The sequence below is a fragment of the Anopheles coluzzii genome, chromosome 2 (assembly GCF_943734685.1).
Source record: "Anopheles coluzzii chromosome 2, AcolN3, whole genome shotgun sequence".
In the NCBI taxonomy this organism is placed as follows: domain Eukaryota; kingdom Metazoa; phylum Arthropoda; class Insecta; order Diptera; family Culicidae; genus Anopheles; species Anopheles coluzzii.
In genome coordinates this window covers 61740408-61759735 of record NC_064670.1, presented here as the reverse complement: position 1 = coordinate 61759735, position 19328 = coordinate 61740408, and the positions used below count along the sequence as shown (strand labels likewise).

At 48.4% G+C, this 19328-nt stretch overlaps 2 protein-coding genes across 2 annotated transcripts; one reads left to right on the top strand and one right to left on the bottom strand.

Annotated features, from left to right (window-relative positions):
* The first annotated feature begins 2548 nt into the window (after positions 1-2548).
* LOC120956096 (uncharacterized) lies at positions 2549-6402 on the top strand. The gene is made up of 2 exons (XM_049611016.1): positions 2549-6351; positions 6393-6402. Exons 1-2 carry the CDS (start codon positions 2549-2551, stop codon positions 6400-6402), a joined length of 3813 nt encoding a protein of 1270 aa, XP_049466973.1.
* A 277-nt stretch (positions 6403-6679) lies between these two features.
* Positions 6680-19054, bottom strand: LOC125908320 (uncharacterized). The gene is made up of 2 exons (XM_049611015.1): positions 17312-19054; positions 6680-6796 (listed from the first exon to the last, which is right to left on the bottom strand). Exons 1-2 carry the CDS (start codon positions 19052-19054, stop codon positions 6680-6682), a joined length of 1860 nt encoding a protein of 619 aa, XP_049466972.1.
* Between the last annotated feature and the right edge of the window lie 274 nt (positions 19055-19328).

Here is a 19328-nt window from a genome sequence, read left to right as displayed (position 1 = left end):
AGTTCGGTTGAAAACCTTGATGTTAAATCGTTTAGCAGCCTTTGGTCATTCAAAAATCCTTCTTGCTTCAACAACACCATGTTGTCAATGAGATTGCGCAAAGCGTTGGAAAATTCTAAAAATGCTGAAGGATTATCTGTCGTTATATGTTTTATCACTAGTAATTCTAGCAGTAAAGACTTGTAAATGCTTTCAGGGTTCCCGACCATTTTGTCGAGCCTGGTTATTACGAGCGCAACGGTTTTCTGAGTTAAGCATTGATCCGCTAACTGCACGAAGTGCTTAACCTTTCAGATGCTTTTGCAGCCTATTTATGTTTTCTAAATTAATTTCACTACTTGCCGATCCGTTGGTTAATGCATCCTCTCTGGAGCCACTAATCGCTTAATCGCTGGCGCGTTGCATAACGTAGCTATTCAGCACGTATTGCTACCTAGCAACGCTTTGTTTTTAAGGCTAAATTATCGTAAGCGACAGACGGAAAGGCGAGAAAGGAGGGAAAGGAAGGAAATGAGGGAATGGAGGGAACGAAGGGAAAGGAGCGAAAGGAGGGAAAGGAGGGAAAGGTGGGAAAGGAGGGAAAGGAGGAAAAGGAGGGAAAGGAGGAAAAGAAGGGAAAGGAGGGAAAGGAGGAAAAGAAGAGAAAGGAGGGAAAGGAGGGAAAGAAGGGAAAGGAGGAAAAGGAGGGAAGGAGAGAAAGAAGGGAAAGGAGGGCATTGGACTACTTGCCGATCCGTTGGTTGATGCATCCTCTCTGGAGCCACCATTGGTCGCGCACACGAAACTGTCTTTCGGAGCTGCAGCCCAAGACAGGCTCAGTACACGCCGACTTAAGCACAATAATAAACGCACCAACTGGCTGTTGGCAAATGATGCCTTCATTAATTTTTTCAATTGAATTTATACTCTAAAAATGCTGACCGTCGTCGATCAGCATTTTCTTCTTAGCCTATGTTTTCGATAAAATCGTTAAAAAAGCGCGCATCGCTGGCGCGTTGCATAACGTAGCTATACAGCAAGTATTGCTACCTAGCAACGCTTTGTTTTTAAGGCTAAATTATCGTAAGCGACAGACGGAAAGAAGGAAAAGGAGGGTAAGGATGGAAAGGCGAGAAAGGAGGGAAAGGATGGAAATGAGGGAATGGAGGAAACGGAGGGAAAGGAGGGAAAGGAGGGAAAGGAGGGAAAGGAGGGAAATGAGGGAAAGGAGGGAAAGGATGGAAAGAAGGGAAAGGAGGGAAAGAAGGGAAAGGATGGAAAGGAGGGAAATGAGGGAAAGGAGGAACAGGAGGGAAAGGAGGGAAAGGAGGGAAAGGAGGGAAAGGAGGGAAAGGAGGGAAAGGAGGGAAAGGAGGAAAGGAGGGAAAGGAGGGAAAGGAGGGAAAGGAGGGAAAGGAGGGAAAGGAGGGAAAGGAGGGAAAGGAGGGAAAGGAGGGAAAGGAGGGAAAGGAGGGAAAGGAGGGAAAGGAGGGAAAGGAGGGAAAGGAGGGAAAGGAGGGAAAGGAGGGAAAGGAGGAAAAGAAGGGAAAGGAGGGAAAGGAGGGAAATGAGGGAAAGGAGGGAAAGAAGGGAAAGGAGGGCATTGGACTACTTGCCGATCCGTTGGTCGATGCATCCTCTCTGGAGCCACCATTTGTCGCGCACACGAAAGTGTCTTTCGGAGCAGCAACCCAAGACAGGCACAGTACACGCATACTTAATCACAATAATAAACGCACCAACTGGTTTCAATTGAATTTATACTAGGAGGATGGTAAAACTTCAAAAATGCTGACCGTCGTCCATCAGCATTTTCTTCTTAGCCTATGTTTTCCATAAAATCGTTAAAAAAGCGCGCATCGCTGGCGCGTTGCATAACGTAGCTATTCAGCAAGTATTGACCAGCAACGCTTCGTTTTTAAAGCTAAATTATCGTCAGCGACAGAGGGAAAGATAAAAAGGAGGGAAAAGAATGAAAGGAGGGAAAGGTGGGAAAAGAGGGAAAGGAGGGAAAGGAGTGTCACTTATGGTGACGACGCGATCGTTCGAGGATCGACAAGGAGCGTCCGTATTTTAGCTAGCAGCCGCTAGAGGTCTCGGACTGGACGATAAACGTTCGGACTGAACGAAAGGGATCGACCGAGCGTTTGACGGATAGCCGGTGACCGCATGGACTGCGAAATAGGGCTTTCTTTTTGATCCCGGACCTGCGTGGAAGCGGACGAATTTTTAGTTTTTTTTCACTCTCTCGGCTACTAAAATTTTGTGCTGTTAAAGGCAAAATAAAATAATCCTGAATTACTTAAAAAAGCCGTTTTTTGGTGAATTATTTATCTGCAGGCCGGGCGTTGTGCTAACGCGCAACATTCTAAAAATTCTGCTAACATTCTATTAAAAAAATCAGTCTTATAATTCTTCTAAATTCCTCTCACACGAGCTGTGCAAATTCGGCTCGTTCTCTACTTGCTCTATTATACCACGCGGTAAGCGCTGAGAACAAAGGACTGTTCGGTAAGGTACACGCACATACAAATACACAGCCAACGCATCCGAATCGTGTAGTGCAAAAATGCAAGAGGAAAGTGCAGTGATCGCGGACTTTACGTGTGCGGTGTGCGATAAGGCGGATTCGGTAGATTCGTTATTGCAGTGCGATTTTTGCGATAAATGGTACCATTACGAGTGTGCGCACGTGGATAAAACGGTAGAGACGAGGGCATGGTGGTGTGCGGAGTGCGAAGTGAAGACCAAACTAGCGAGCGGCAAGAAAGACGACGAGATAGCGCGCTTGAAGAGAGAGATGGAGGCTCTTAAAGCCACGACGGAGAAAGCGTTAGCTTTGATACGGGAGAAGGATGCGGAAGTAGCTCGGCTCAGTAAGAACAGCGAGCGAACCTCGTTTTCGCCCGGGGAATCGCTTCCTTGCTCAACGGCTAAACGGATTTCGGTCAACGAAGAAGGTGACCTGAGCCAAAGCCAAATAGCAGCCCGTCAAGCAGTGCGCTATGAACTCCCTTCATTCAATGGGAATCCCGAGGAATGGCCGATATTTCTGTCTACCTTTCGAAGATCGTCTCGTACGTTTGGGTTTACCGAAGACGAAAATATCCTTCGATTGCAAGGAGCGTTACGGGGAAAAGCACTACGAACGGTGCAAGGCCGTCTCCGGCACGCTGACAATCTGGAGGAAATATTGAGCGCGCTTGAAAAATCATACGGGCGACCGGATGTGTTAGTGAATACGTTGCTCGAACAAATTCGCGAATCACCGCCGATTAAGTCTGAGCGGCTCGATAGTTTTATCGAATACGGCGATTTAGTTGCTGAAATATGTTCAACTATAAAGGCAAGCGGAACTTCTGACAGATTGTACGATGCATCGCTGCTTCAAGAGCTGGTGGACCGTATGCCGGCATATCTGCGCTGGAGCTGGGGCATGCATAGTCAGGAGCTGAAAAGTGTGACGATGAGCGAGTTCGGTGCCTGGATTCAGAAGGCGACGGATGGAGCAATGGCGGTAACTCCTCCGCAGCTGAAGAAGAAGACGACAACGCGACAAGTGCATGCGCAACACGTGGAGACGCATCAGCCCCAGCCCAATAGGCATCGAGAGTGCGCGTTGTGTAACAGTGATACGTGCGGTACGATCGCGGAGTGTCGGGTGTTTAACCGGTTAAGCGTTGCTGATAGGTGGGACAAGGTGCGCACCTTGAAGTTGTGCAAACGATGTTTGGGCAAGCACTACGGCCCGTGCTCGAAGCGTGACGACTGTGGTGTCCAAGGATGCGTCGCTAAGCATCACCGGAAGTTGCATCGTGTCACCAGCGAGGAACGCGTGGAGATAAATCATCATGGAACGCGCTCCGATGGTACATTGCTGCGTTACGTGCCGGTAAAGCTGCACGGTGAGAGTGGTCCAATTTACACGCATGCGCTGTTAGACGAGGGGTCGACGGTGACGTTGATGGAGCAGGAGCTCGCCAGGCAACTTGGGGTTAGCGGCGTTCTTGACCCGTTGTGTTTGCAGTACAGTGCGGGAGAGCGACGCGATGAACGTGATTCGGAAAGGGTAGCGGTGCAAGTCTCCAGTGCTGAAGAAAATGCATCCGCATTTTCGATGGCCGACGTGCGTACAGTCAGCCGGTTATCGCTCCCTATCCAATCGGTCGATGTGAACGAGTTGAAGCGGAAATATAAGCATTTGGAGGCGATTCCAGCTGCCTCGTATGAGGCTGTTTCTCCTCGTTTACTAATCGGTATCGACCATTACAGATTGACCAGACCTTTGAAAACTATAGAAGGACAGCCAGGACAACCTACAGCTACGAAGACGCGTTTGGGATGGCTCATTTTTGGCAAATGCACGGATAACGCTAACGACACATCCATTGTGCAGCCGGAGTCTAGCTACCACGTATGCGATTGCCAAGGAGAGACCTCACGGGCAGATCGTATGATGGCAGCGTACTTCGAAGTGGAAGGTTATGGTCCTGCGAAGGAGCCTTTGTTGTCGAAGGAGGATCAACGTGCGATGTCGATTCTGCAAAACAACACAAAACACGTCGACGGGCGGTACACCACGGGCTTACTCTGGCGGAGCGACAACGTTTTCATGCCGGAAAACCGTCAAATGGCTCTATCTAGGATGGAGTGTCTGGAGCGTAAGATGAGCCGAGATACGAGCCTTGCGGAGAAAATTAACGCGATACTAGAGGACTACTTGAAAAAGGGCTATGCCAGACCGATAAGAGAGGATGAGCTGAAAACCTTCTACCCTAGGAAATGGTATCTTCCAGTGTTTCCAGTGACAAATCCTAACAAGCCTAATAAAGTTAGGTTAGTATGGGATGCGGCAGCTGAAGTTAGAGGTATCTCGCTGAACAAGAAGCTGCTGACTGGGCCTGACCTGTTGACGCCGCTGCAAGCCGTGCTATTCCGTTTCCGTGAATATCGAGTCGCGGTGGCAGCTGACATCCGGGAAATGTACCACCAGGTACGCATTTGCGATGATGACGTCCACAGTCAACGGTTCCTATGGAGATGGGGAAACACAAATGCAGAGCCGCAGGAGTTTGTCATGCTGAGGATGACCTTCGGTGCAGCATGCTCTCCAAGTACGGCGCAATTCGTAAAGAACGAGAATGCGGAGAAATATCGTTCCCTGTACCCGCGTGCAGTTCGCTGTATCCATGAAGAACATTACGTGGATGACATGCTTACAAGTGTGGAAACGGAACCAGAAGCGATTGAGCTGGCATATCAGGTGAGCGTAATACACAATAATGCTGGATTTTCTCTCCACAATTGGCTCTCAAATAGCATCAAAGTCGCGACAGCGGTAAAAGGCACTGAGTCAACCCTCAAGGAAATGGATTTCGAACCGTGTCTAAAGCCAGAGAAGGTGCTGGGAATGTGGTGGGACACCACAACAGATAGTTTCGGCTTTAAACTATCCCGTGTAAGACACCTGGAGCTGGCACGCAAGGACAAACCACCGTCCAAGAGGCAGATGCTGCGGACTTTGATGTCGATCTACGACCCGTTAGGTTTGATCGCAGGCGTGCTTTTTTATTTGAAAGTACTTCTTCAGGAAGTCTGGCGCCTACACCTTGGCTGGGATGACGAAGTTCCGGAAGAGATCCAGCATAAATGGGACGCCTGGATGGAACGACTGCCAGAATTGGAAAGTTTCATCATACCACGTTGCTACCGACAGCTGGCGTCGCTCACCGAATCATCTCTACAGCTACACGTGTTCGTTGATGCGGGTGCAGATGGTTACGCAGCGGTCGCGTACTTCCGTTTTGAGTGCCATGGACGTATCGAGGTGTCGTTAGTTGGATCCAAAGCTAGAGTGGCGCCTCTAAAGTATCTTTCCGTGCCCCGCTTAGAGCTGCAGGCTGCTGTGATGGGTTGCAGAATAGCCTCGTCTATAACTAGTGCTCATCGAGAAACTATTCGTGGAAGCTACTTCTGGACAGACTCGACTGATGTTATAGACTGGATAAACGCAGACCACCGTAAGTACTCGATTTTCGTCGCACATAGGGTTGCTGAGGTGCTGGACACGACGAACGTCGACGATTGGCGATGGCTTCCAACTAAACTTAATGTGGCGGACGAAGCGACCAAATGGACCAACCTGCAGCATCATCTCGCCTCCGAACGATGGTTTAGTGGGCCCGAGTTCCTGCAACTACCCGAAGCAGAATGGAACATACCTCGTCGAGTACCATCGGAAACGTCCGAGGAGGTGCGGAAAAAGGATAGGCTGAAGCTGGTCGGCATCCACATAGCGCGTCCGATTTTCATCGACTACGAGAGATTTTCCCGATGGACGCGGCTGGTCAGGACGATGGCTTACGTGTGTCGGTATGTAAACATTATTACCAAAACTAAATCTCCATCGACAGGTCCGCTTAACCGCGACGAAATCCAGCGAGCTGAAACGGTAATTCTGCGAGACGTTCAGAGGAACGCTTTTACCGATGAATATGCCATACTCTGGAAGGCGAGGGAAAACTCAACAACACCGTCGTGGAAAAGTCCGATTCCCAGAAGTAGTTTGTTGTTCAAACGAAGCCCATATATGGACGAAGACGGCTTGCTGAGATTGAGCGGAAGGATCGATCGTTGCCGTTACGTCGACCCCGGGAGGAAGCGACCTATTCTGCTACCGAGACGACATCGTGTTTCCGAGTTAATCGTTGACGATGTCCACCGTCGTTATAAGCACGGCAGCCAAGAAACTGTAGTGAACGAAGTGAGACAACGCTTTGATATACCGGCTCTCCGATCTGTGTGTAGACACGTACGCCTGCAATGCCGAACATGCACATTGTTATACGCAAAGCCAGCGTCCCCGGAAATGTGCGAATTACCTGCTGCTCGTCTTGCTGCATTCTCCAGGCCCTTTTCATATACGGGCATTGATTATTTCGGTCCGATGGTAATCGTGAACGGCCGAAAGACGGAAAAACGGTGGGGTGTTTTGTTCACGTGCTTGACGGTTCGAGCCGTCTACATCGAGCTTGTGCAATCCCTGTCTACGAGTGACTGCTTGATGGCAGTTCGGAGCTTCATGGCACGCCGCGGAACACCAATCGAAATAGTCTCCGATCGTGGAACGAATTTCGTGGGCGCCGATCGTGAATTAAAGGAAGCTGCGGAACGTGTTGATTCGGCGATTTTAAATGAATTCGGATCGCCCGATCCGGTGTGGAAGTTTAACCCCCCCGCAGCCCCACACTTTGGAGGATCATGGGAAAGGATGATCCAATCGGTCAAGAGAATGCTGTCGCGCACCCTCACGGAGAGGCATCCTACGGAAGCGGTCCTGTCGGCAGCATTGATCGAAGTCGAGAACATGCTCAATTCTCGGCCACTTACACACGTTCCAGTCGACGGTGAGGATGAGGAACCGTTAACTCCCAACCATTTTTTGTTAGGTTCTTCCGCAGGAATGAAGCCCTTGGTGAAGCCTGATGATTCGCCAGCAGGCTTGAAACAAAACTGGAGAGCTGTACAGGCTAAAATGAACGAGCTCTGGAAGAAGTGGATCAAAACCTACCTCCCCACCCTGGTTAGAAGGACGAAATGGTTCGAGTCGTGCAAGCCTATCGAGACCGGAGATGTTGTCTTAATCGTGGACGAAAACAGCCCGCGAAACTGTTGGCCGAGAGGAAGGGTGGAACGCGTAGTCCCATCCAAAGACGGAGTCATTCGTCGGGTCGTCATCAAAACAGCGAAAGGAACGATGCTGGAGAGGCCAGTGGTGAAGCTGGTATCGCTGAACGTCGCGCCGAGGGTTATCGTTTGACGACGTCGAAACGCCTGGTGGACTGTCACTTATGGTGACGACGCGATCGTTCGAGGATCGACAAGGAGCGTCCGTATTTTAGCTAGCAGCCGCTAGAGGTCTCGGACTGGACGATAAACGTTCGGACTGAACGAAAGGGATCGACCGAGCGTTTGACGGATAGCCGGTGACCGCATGGACTGCGAAATAGGGCTTTCTTTTTGATCCCGGACCTGCGTGGAAGCGGACGAATTTTTAGTTTTTTTTCACTCTCTCGGCTACTAAAATTTTGTGCTGTTAAAGGCAAAATAAAATAATCCTGAATTACTTAAAAAAGCCGTTTTTTGGTGAATTATTTATCTGCAGGCCGGGCGTTGTGCTAACGCGCAACAGGAGGGAAAGGAGGAAAGGAGGGAAAGGAGGAAAAAGAGGGAAAGGATGGAAAGGAGGGATAGGAGGGAAAGGAGGGAAAGGAGGGAAAGGAGGGAAAGGAGGGAAAGGAGGGAAAGGAGGGAAAAGAGGGAAAAGAGGGAAAGGAGGGAAAGGAGGGAAAGGAGGGAAAGGAGGGAAAGGAGGGAAAGGAGGGAAAGGAGGGAAAGGAGGGAAAGGAGGGAAAGGAGGGAAAAGAGGGAAAGGATGGAAAGGAGGGAAAGGAGGGAAATAAAGGAAATGGTGTAAAGGAGGGAAAGGAGGGAAAGGAGGGAATGGATGGAAAGGAGGGAAAGGAAGGAAAGTATTTCGAAACGCACAATCAAATGTATTTCGAACCACCAAGTGGGACGAAAAAGTTACTGCAGGTATATTTCCATACCGTTTCAAGCTGTTTCGTCGCTTTTCAGCCCAAGTAAGCACGGAGGAGCTGAGCCGGAATCGATACGAGCACACACCAACTGGTTGAATTTGAAGACAGATGTTTTAACCAACAGATCCACAATACACACCTTCAAACATTGTTTCCGGGATTAGGCATCTCCGAGCTACCAAACAGATACCGAACACTCAATACATTCCAGAAGTACCAATTAAGGGGAGAGATGTTGGATCATTCAGTTACCGCCGGACTCCACACAGCATAACACGGAGCGCAACATAACAACTGACAGCTGCCAAACGCGTAAGAAAACGCTTGGGAAAGGAGGTAAAGCGTTTCATTAACTGTCGGTAATCGCAGTAGGTTGGTAGCTTTCCAATGAGAAATGAGCGGCCTACTACGGATATTCATAACATGGTACCGGCAATACAGCGTTTTCTAAAGCGTTAAGCAGCTTCAGTTGTTATGTTGCGCTCCGTGTTATGCTGTGTGGAGTCCTGCGGTTATAAGGGGGGAGATGTTGGATCATAGCACACATTGCAATCATAACATTTTCATGTAATAATTATTAATTGATCATAGTTCACGTTGTTACATTCTGAACTATAAAAAGTAGGGAATGCAAATAACACGTTCAGTTTGAATAAACCTATCGATTGAAACTCATCGTAGTTTGGCAATCCAGTACACAACAGATACTATGATGCCTTTTGCCGCAACCGTACCACGCTACATTGTGCTGATAGGCGACAGTTTTTGGTGTTATGGTTGCTGTACTTGCAGCAATTGGTGCAAATTCTTCTCTTCTTCTTCTTATCCGGCGCTACAACCGCTTTGCGGTCTTGGCCTGCCTCAGGAGTGTCCGAAACCGCTCACGGTCTCGCGCCTTCGTCTGCCAGTCCGTTATCCCGGCCTTAATGGCGGACGCCTCCACGCCATCTTGCCACCTCAATTTGGGCCTACCACGCCTCCTCTGTCCTTGTGGACGGCCTAAAAAGACTTTACGGGCTGGGTCGTCCGTTTCCATGCGTACAACATGGCCAGCCCACCGGAGCCTGGCGAGCTTAATACGCTGTACGACAGTGAGGTCGCCGTACATCTCATATAGCTGGTCATTATAGCGGCTCCTCCATTGTCCTTCCACACATACGGGGCCAAGTATCCTTCTGCAAATTCTATGCCGAATAAAAAGAGTTAATTTTCTATTGGGTGTCTTACCGTTCAATTGCCTGCAACGAGTGGTTTCGTGAGGAAATCCACAAATTATACATATTGTTTCCTTTTCTGGCCCTTTGTGACGATGCTGTATATTTTGATGTTTCGACCTTTCTTGCTTGGATACTCCTTCGTTCGTGGCCGCATAATGGCTAGTTCTTCAGAGGGTTTCAGCCATTCTGCTAGGTCTTGTAGCGTAAGATTCTTGTTATCTTGTTTCGTACTTATCGTGTTTTTCAACTAGGCATGGGCAAAACGATTCTTTTCACCGAACGCGAACGAACTAGTTCGCTCACCAAAAAGAACCGTACGTGAACGACGATTCTTTCGTTCTTTTTTTCATGGGGTGTTTATTTACAAAGAACGCTCGTTATCTTTTTCATTTACCCGCCATAGACGCATACTGTAGCCAAAGAAGTACTCATTCTGCGGTTGACACCAATAATTTAAAAACATTAAAGACTCGGCCCATCTGCTGTCTGGCTAGCTATCGAAAAACCGACCAAAAACTAGCATGTATAAAACTAATACGAGCATAGACGTCTCCAGCATATATTGTACCCTATGCCTTATACACACTCAAGGATTCTATAAAAAAACTACTTAAATATGGATCAACATGATGAGCGCAATTCCAGTTCAGTTCATTCGCGAATAATGAATAATCCGTTTGAACGGGATCGATCTATTGAATTGTATATGTATAATTTCCACACCAACAGAGCACAGATCGAACACAAATGAGCCAGTTCGAACGCGTTCGATGAATTCAGTTGTGTAGGTACGATTTACACACCAACAGAACACAGATCGAGCACCAGTTCGAACGCGTTCGATGAATTCAGTCGTATGGATACGATTTCCAAACCAACAGCACACCAAGGATAATGTGTTTAGAAGGTTGATTTTTATCGCTTTTGCTGGGCGACATTGTGGGGGACATCTGTCACTTTCTGCATACAAATTTCATTACCCCGCATCAGCCCTACCCGATTTTTATACCGTAGCCCCCGGAAGAGAAATGTCAAGTCGAGAAATGTCATTTAGCTCTGAACAACTTCACCTTGTCATTTATAACACCTTGCAGCACACGTATCGAACACTGCCTGACAAATTCGACGGCGTTCGAGGAATTGAGTTGTATGGGTACGATTTCAACACCAACAGGGTACATTTTGATCTCTGACGACCCGTTCGCACGGTGCGAGAAAGAGCGAGAAAGCAATATGATTTTGCACGTTTCATTACCACATTTATGTGTGTCGTCGAACAATGAACGGAACGTTCGAACGCGTTCGGTGTAGTCAGTTTCTTCCAAAAGTCCTGGTCGTTTTTTGTTAAGAATCTCGTTCGTTCGTGCACTTTACCGAACTGTTCGAACGGTTCGATTCTCGTTCAACCTTTCGTTCCGAAGTTCGGTTGAAAACCTTGATGTTAAATCGTTTAGCAGCCTTTGGTCATTCAAACATCCTTCTTGCTTCAACAACACCATGTTGTCAATGAGATTGCGCAAAGCGTTGGAAAATTCTAAAAATGCTGAAGGATTATCTGTCGTTATATGTTTTATCACTAGTAATTCTAGCAGTAAAGACTTGTAAATGCTTTCAGGGTTCCCGACCATTTTGTCGAGCCTGGTTATTACGAGCGCAACGGTTTTCTGAGTTAAGCATTGATCCGCTAACTGCACGAAGTGCTTAACCTTTCGGATGCTTTTGCAGCCTATTTATGTTTTCTAAATTAATTTCACTACTTGCCGATCCGTTGGTTAATGCATCCTCTCTGGAGCCACTAATCGCTTAATCGCTGGCGCGTTGCATAACGTAGCTATTCAGCAAGTATTGCTACCTAGCAACGCTTTGTTTTTAAGGCTAAATTATCGTGAGCGACAGACGGAAAGAAGGAAAAGGAGGGAAAGGAATGAGGAGGGAAAGGATGGAAAGGCGAGAAAGGAGGGAAAGGAAGGAAATGAGGGACTACTTGCCGATCCGTTGGTTGATGCATCCTCTCTGGAGCCACCATTTGTCGCGCACACGAAAGTGTCTTTCGGAGCTGCAGCCCAAGACAGGCACAGTACACGCCGACTTAAGCACAATAATAAACGCACCAACTGGCTCTTGGCAAATGATGCCTTCATTAATTTTTTCAATTGAATTTATACTCTAAAAATGCTGACCGTCGTCGAGCAGCATTTTCTTCTTAGCCTATGTTTTCCATAAAATCGTTAAAAAAGCGCGCATCGCTGGCGCGTTGCATAACGTAGCTATACAGCAAGTATTGCTACCTAGCAACGCTTTGTTTTTAAGGCTAAATTATCGTAAGCGACAAACGGAAAGAAGGAAAAGGAGGGAAAGGATGGAAAGGAGGGAAAGGAGGAAAAGGAGGGAAAAGAGGGAAAGGAGGGAACGGTTGGAAAGGAGGGAAAGGATGGAAAGAAGGGAAAGGATGGAAAGAAGGGAAAGGAGGGAAATGAGGGAAAGGAGGGAAAGGTGGGAAAGGAGGGAAAGGAGGGAAAGGAGGGAAAGGAGAGAAAGGAGGGAAAGGAGGGAAAGGAGGGAAAGGAGGGAACGGTTGGAAAGGAGGGATAGGTTGGAAAGAAGGGAAAGGAGGGAAAGGAGGGAAATGAGGGAAAGGAGGGAAAGGAGAAAAAGAAGGGAAAGGAGGGCATTGGACTACTTGCCGATCCGTTGGTTGATGCATCCTCTCTGGAGCCACCATTGGTCGCGCACACGAAACTGTCTTTCGGAGCAGCAGTCCAAGACAGGCACAGTACACGCCGACTTAAGCACAATAATAAACGCACCAACTGGCTCTTGGCAAATGATGCCTTCATTAATTTTTTCAATTGAATTTATACTCTAAAAATGCTGACCGTCGTCGATCAGCATTTTCTTCTTAGCCTATGTTTTCCATTAAATCGTTAAAAAAGCGCGCATCGCTGGCGCGTTGCATAACGTAGCTATACAGCAAGTATTGCTACCTAGCAACGCTTTGTTTTTAAGGCTAAATTATCGTAAGCGACAAACGGAAAGAAGGAAAAGGAGGGAAAGGATGGAAAGGAGGGAAAGGAGGAAAAGGAGGGAAAAGAGGGAAAGGAGGGAACGGTTGGAAAGGAGGGAAAGGAGGGAAAGGCGAGAGAGGAAGGAAAGGAAGGAAATGAGGGAATGGATAGAACGAAGGGAAAGGAGGGAAAGGAGGGAAAGGAGGGAAAGGAGGGAAAGGAGGGAAAGAAGGGAAAGGAGGGAAAGGAGGCAAAGGAGGGAAAGGAGGGAAAGGAGGGAAAAGGGGGAAAGGAGGGAAAGTAGGGAAAGGTTGGAAAGGCGGGAACGGAGGAGAAGGAGGGAAGGAGAGAAAGAAGGGAAAGGAGGGCATTGGACTACTTGCCGATCCGTTGGTTGATGCATCCTCTCTGGAGCCTCCATTTGTCGCGCACACGAAAGTGTCTTTCGGAGCTGCAGCCCAAGACAGGCACAGTACACGCCGACTTAAGCACAATAATAAACGCACCAACTGGCTCTTGGCAAATGATGCTTTCATTAATTTTTTCAATTGAATTTATACTCTAAAAATGCTGACCGTCGTCGATCAGCATTTTCTTCTTAGCCTATGTTTTCCATAAAATCGTTAAAAAAGCGCGCATCGCGCGCGTTGCATAACGTAGCTATTCAGCAAGTATTGCTACTTAGCAGCGCTTTGTTTTTAAGGCTAAATTATCGTAAGCGACAGACGGAAAGAAGAAAAAGAAGGGAAAGGATAGAAAGGAGGGAAAGGAGGAAAAGGAGGGAAAAGAGGGAAAGGAGGGAACGGTTGGAAAGGAGGGAAAGGAGGGAAAGAAGGGAAAGGATGGAAAGGAGGGAAAGGAGGAAAAAGAGGGAAAGGAGGGAAAGGAGGGAAAGGAGGGAAAGGAGGGAAAGGAGAGAAAGGAGGGAAAGGAGGGAAAGGAGGGAAAGGAGGGAAAGGAGGGAACGGTTGGAAAGGAGGGATAGGTTGGAAAGAAGGGAAAGGAGGGAAAGGAGGGAAATGAGGGAAATGAGGGAAAGGAGGGAAAGGAGGGAAAGGAGGGAAAGGAGTGAAAGAAGGGAAAGAAGGGAAAGGAGGGAAAGGACGGAAAGGAGGGAAAGGAGGGAAAGGAGGGAAAGGAGGGAAAGGAGGGAAATGTGGGAAAGGAGGAAAAGGAGGGAAAGGAGGGAAAGGAGGGAAAGGAGAGAAAGGAGGGAAAGGAGGGAAAGGAGGGAAAGGAGGGAACGGTTGGAAAGGAGGGATAGGTTGGAAAGGAGGAAAAGGAGGGAAAGGATGGAAATGAGGGAAAGGAGGGAAAGGAGGGAAAAGAGGGAAAGGATGGAAAAGATGGAAAGGATGGTAAAAAGGGAAAGGAGGGAAAGGAGGGAAAGCACAATAATAAACGCACCAACTGGCTCTTGGCAAATGATGCCTTCATTAATTTTTTCAATTGAATTTATACTCTAAAAATGCTGACCGTCGTCGATCAGCATTTCCTTCTTAGCCTATGTGAACAATCGCGAACGTTTCGGATGATTTTGCGTGGGCTGAATATTTACCGCTGTGTGTTGAATTTCCAAAGTGCAAGAGAAAGTGTATTCATTATGTTGCCCTATTTATAATTTTTCTATGATTGCCACTCACGCGAGTGGCAACTCACCCGCTACTCATCATTTCCTACCGTGCTCATTCTCACTTGACGAAACTCACTTTCGTCAAGTTATCATTTGACATCCAAGCGAAGCGTCAACATACTCCCCCCCATGACAGAATGTCATAAACAAAAACAAACTACACGTGCTGCTAATCGGAAGGCTTCGCAACAGGCAACAAGCAAATTTTAGCTACTGGACGCGTAACTATTCCTTTTGCCGTTTTCAACTACACTACACGCGTAAGCTGATCTTCTCCTGGGTGTACATCGATGATGCGAGCAAGTGGCCATCGGGTGATAGGGAGCGAATCGTCCGCAAGGATGACCAGTCTGCCAGGTACTATTTCGCTACGATTCACTACCTTATTATCCTTCTGCATTTCCTGCAGATATTCGGCTATCCAATGCTTCCAAAAGCGTTGCACAAGCAATTGCCAGCTCTGCAATTCGTCTAACGTGTATGGTTTCAGTCGTGTGTAGTCGGGAACCGGGACAGCATGCATAGAAGAACCGATCAGGAAGTGCGCCGGCGTAAGCGCTGCCAAATCATTGGGGTCATCCGTCATTGGCAACAAAGGACGCGAGTTCATTGCCGCTTCTATTTGCTGCAGAATGGTGCTGTATCCCTCGTAAGACAGCCTCGAACTGCCTAGCTGCCTGTAGAGCATATTCCATCCCCCTCTCCGACTCACCCAACTCGGCCGGTACGCTTGTGGTGCGTATTACTTCTTGCGGAGTCGTGTGTGCGGTTGCACCCTGGGTCACGACGCATCTTCTGCGGCGATCTGGTCTGCTGATTCTGCTTATTACGGTGCTTTCCGTGGTGCGACGCGGTCCCTTTGGTCCTATCGCCCACACTTCGGGTGGGCAATGGGGGGGTCTGCATCGTTGGTCACCACTCCAAGCACGTAAGGCAGTTCTCCTGAAACGAAATTTTGACAGGGGAAACAAGAGAAGGAGAAAGAGATAGAAGAAAGCTGAAAATAGAGGAGAGAAAAGAAAAAAAGAATGCTGGAAAGAAACGAAAAGAAAGAGATAAAAGATTAGTAACTTTCCAGCTTACGGTAGCCCTTGCGGCGCGGGTTGTTGCCGTGCCGCAGGGCCTGAGGGACCCCCATTTGCGTCCCTCGCCCGCCGTCTGGCCCGCCTGCGTCGCCTTGCCGTTGGTGGACGCTCAACATCCCATCTCGCTTGGAGAGTGGAGAAGATTGTCCTGGCGGCGGCGCGGACGGCCTCCCACGTATCGCTGCGGGCGCACATTTCCGAGACAATGTTATCCATTGTTACTCGGGAATGGCACCGCTGCTGCATTTCATTCCGGATCCGATCGAACCGTGGACAGTGGAACAGCACGTGTTCGACGTCTTCCACGGCGACACCACATTCAGGGCAGTTGGGCGAGCCCTCCAGGATGCCTTTCTCGACGAAATAGGAGCGCAAGAACCCGTGCCCCGTGAGGAGCTGGGTGAGGAAAAAGTCGACTTCCCCATGCTTGCGGCTGACCCAGAGATTAATGTCTGGAATCAGCCTCCTCGTCTTCAGTCCTGGTGCTCCTGGTTGCCCTGCACCCGTTGTCCACTGGTCCTGCCAGCGCCTCATCGTCTCCTCCCGTTGCCGTTTCCGTATGTCCGATTGAACTCCACCACTCGCTACCTTTTCGTCGTGGCAGCGGATATCCTCCTGCATGAGGAGGACTAACGGGGTGGTGTTGGCAACAACGCAAGCGGCATCATAAGAAACGGTCTGGAAGGCGCTGGCGACTCGGAGAGCCCCCGGTCGATGCGCCCTTTGGACCGATTTGCGATGGGTCTCCTTGTCGAGCACCCATCGCCCCCAGGTGGCAACTCCGTATCGGATGATACTGTTCAAAATGTGGGGCCTTAGGTGGGGTAAAGTGCCAAGTTATGCCCCTGTCCGAACAGTTGGATGCGATGACGTTTTGTTGCTGTTCGTTCTGTAACATATCAAACAATTCATTAAGTTCGTGTGCCGCACCTTCAAAGTTTTTTCCGTTATCGGAGTATATGTCCGATGGTAATCCTCGCCGGGATGTGAAGCGATGTAATGCGGCCAAGAAGCCTGCCGTGGAGAGATCGCCCACCAGCTCCAAATGCACTGCCTTCGTTGAAAAACACACAAACACACACAAGTAGCATTTAGCGGCAGCGGCTCTCTTGTGTGCGGGTTTCAGATACAGCGGGCCGGCATAATCCACTCCAGTTATGGAAAACGGCCGGCTCGGGGTGATGCGTTCATACGGGAGTTGACCAGTTTGTTGTTGTGTCAGCTGCGGATCCTGGCGAATGCAACGAAAGCAATTCCTCACTACGTTTTTTACTAGCCGACGTCCATCGAGTGGCCAATATTCCTCACGTATCCGGGAAAGTAGTAGTCTTCCCCCGCCATGCATCAGCTTCTCATGTATGTGCACCGCGATGAGATGAGCCAGCTGATGGTTTTTGGGAAGCAGGATGGGATGCTTGAACTGGTACGGTAGCTGTGCAAGTTTCAAGCGGCCTCCTACTCGTAATATTCCATCGTTGTCGAGAAACGGATTCAATCGCCGTAGAGGTGATTGTTTTCGTACCATTTCTCCCTTTTTCAGCAGTTGGATCTCTGATGAAAACTCGTGCTCTTGTGCCAGTTTACAAAGCACGATTTTAGCTGCTTCTATAGCCTCAGGGGTGATCGGTAATGCTGCTGAGGTAACTTGTGATGACTGTAGTGTACGTGTCTTGTGTTTTGTGTTGTGTATGAAACGTGTGCAGTATGCAATTATATGTACCAATTTGGTGTAGGACGACGACAAATTGAACCAATGGTGAGTGATTTGTATACTTGCAACTACAGCACTCACCTGACGAATTTCCATATCCGTTTCAGCAGTCAGTGATGGATTTGACATTGGCCATTTGGAGGGGGATAGCGCCAACCATTCAGGACCACAGCTCCAAATCGATCCTTTTAGCATTTCAGCTGCTGACATCCCTCGAGACACCAGATCGGCGGGATTCGATGAACCGGGAATGTGTTTCCATTGACGAGGGTGCGAATAGTTCTGGATCTCAGCAACACGATTCGCCACGAATGTTTTCCAGGTGTTGGGTGGAGACGCTATCCAGTTTAGCGTTACCGTCGAATCCGACCAGAAAAACGATTCGGTTGTGTCGATTCCCATAGCGCGTCTAACACGATGATGAAGATGTGCTCCTAACACGGCCGCGCAGAGCTCCAATCTTGGTAATGTAACTCGTTTTAGTGGAGCTACACGCGATTTCGACGCGAGCAGGCTGACTCGTACTCGTCCCTGCTGGTCCTCACAGCGCGCATAAATGCAGGCACCATAAGCAACTTCTGACGCGTCTGCAAATGTATGGAACTGTATTTTAGAGTTAGGTAAGAGCACATACCGTTCGCTTTTGAAGCTTTCCAAATCCTTCCAGTCGTCAGTAACCGATTTCCATTTGTTACAGATGTGTACAGGGACCGGATCGTCCCATCCGATTTTCTGCAGCCACAACTCCTGCATTAGCAATTTCGCGCGTATGATGACTGGAGCGATCAATCCAAGTGGATCAAACATTCGAGCAATGTTTGACAATATGGATCGCATGGTGAGGTTGGCGGTTTCCATTATTGCAGTCGACTCAAAGCACAAAACATCTAGTTCGGGCTTCCATGCGATACCAAGTGCCTTCACAGTCTCGTTCGGCACAAACTGCAGTGATGACTGTGTACCGATATGCTCTGCTGTTAAACCACTTAGTACGCCTAAACAGTTGGATGTCCACTTCCGGAGTTCAAACCCGGCCTTGGAGAGTAACTCGGAAAGTTGCTGACGAAGCTCGCGAGCTTCACTCACGCTGTTAGCTCCGCCAATGAAGTCGTCTACATAAAAATTGTGTCTCAGTGCGGGTGAAGCTAGTGGAAAGTCAGCACCTTCATCTTCCGCAAGCTGCAGCAATGTAAGAGTGGCCAAGAACGATGATGGAGACAAACCATATGTCACAGTATTCAGCTCGTACAATTCAATCGGCGATTGCGGTGAGAAACGGAAGAAAATGCGAACCAATCGTCGATCATCCGGATGCAGCACAATTTGTCGATACATTTTGGCGATATCAGCTACGACAGCAATCTTATAGGTGCGGAAACGCAAAATAATATCGATGAGTTCATCCTGAACTATGGGTCCAACCCGCAGAGTTTCATTCAGCGAAAAGCCAGTTGACGTTTTAGCCGAGCCATCAAAAACTACTCTGACCTTTGTGGTGGTACTTGACGCTTTAAAAACTGGATGGTGTGGTAAATAATAAGCAGCTGTATCATCACAATCAGTGCTTATAGGAGACATGTGACCCAGTGCTAAGTACTCCTTCATAAAGTCTTGGTACGCTTCTCGAAGTGCTGGATCTCGTTCCAATCTCCGCTCGAGAAGCTCAAAACGACGAATGGCCTGAGGTCTAGAAAGGCCGAGCTTTGCATCAAAGTCGGGCTGTTTCGGTAGGCGAACAATATATCTACCACTATCGTCACGTTTGGTGGTATGCTTATAGAACGATTCACAATGTCGTTCGTCTGGTGAGTATCCATCATTCATGGTTAAATTTTCTAATTGCCAAAATCTTTGTAACGAATCCTCCAAGGATGCCATACAGACGATTGTATATGATGCGGTGGGATCGGTTTTAGGTGAAGAATTGTCACTGCCAGTTGGACCAGTCATTACCCAGCCGAAAACGCTGTCTATCATCACGGGCTGATGAGGTGCAGGACGGAACTGAGTTGCATTCTCAAAGAAAGTGTGGTAATGACGAGCACCAAGAATGAGGTCTACAGGAGCAGCTTTGTTGAACAGAGGGTCTGCTAAAGCG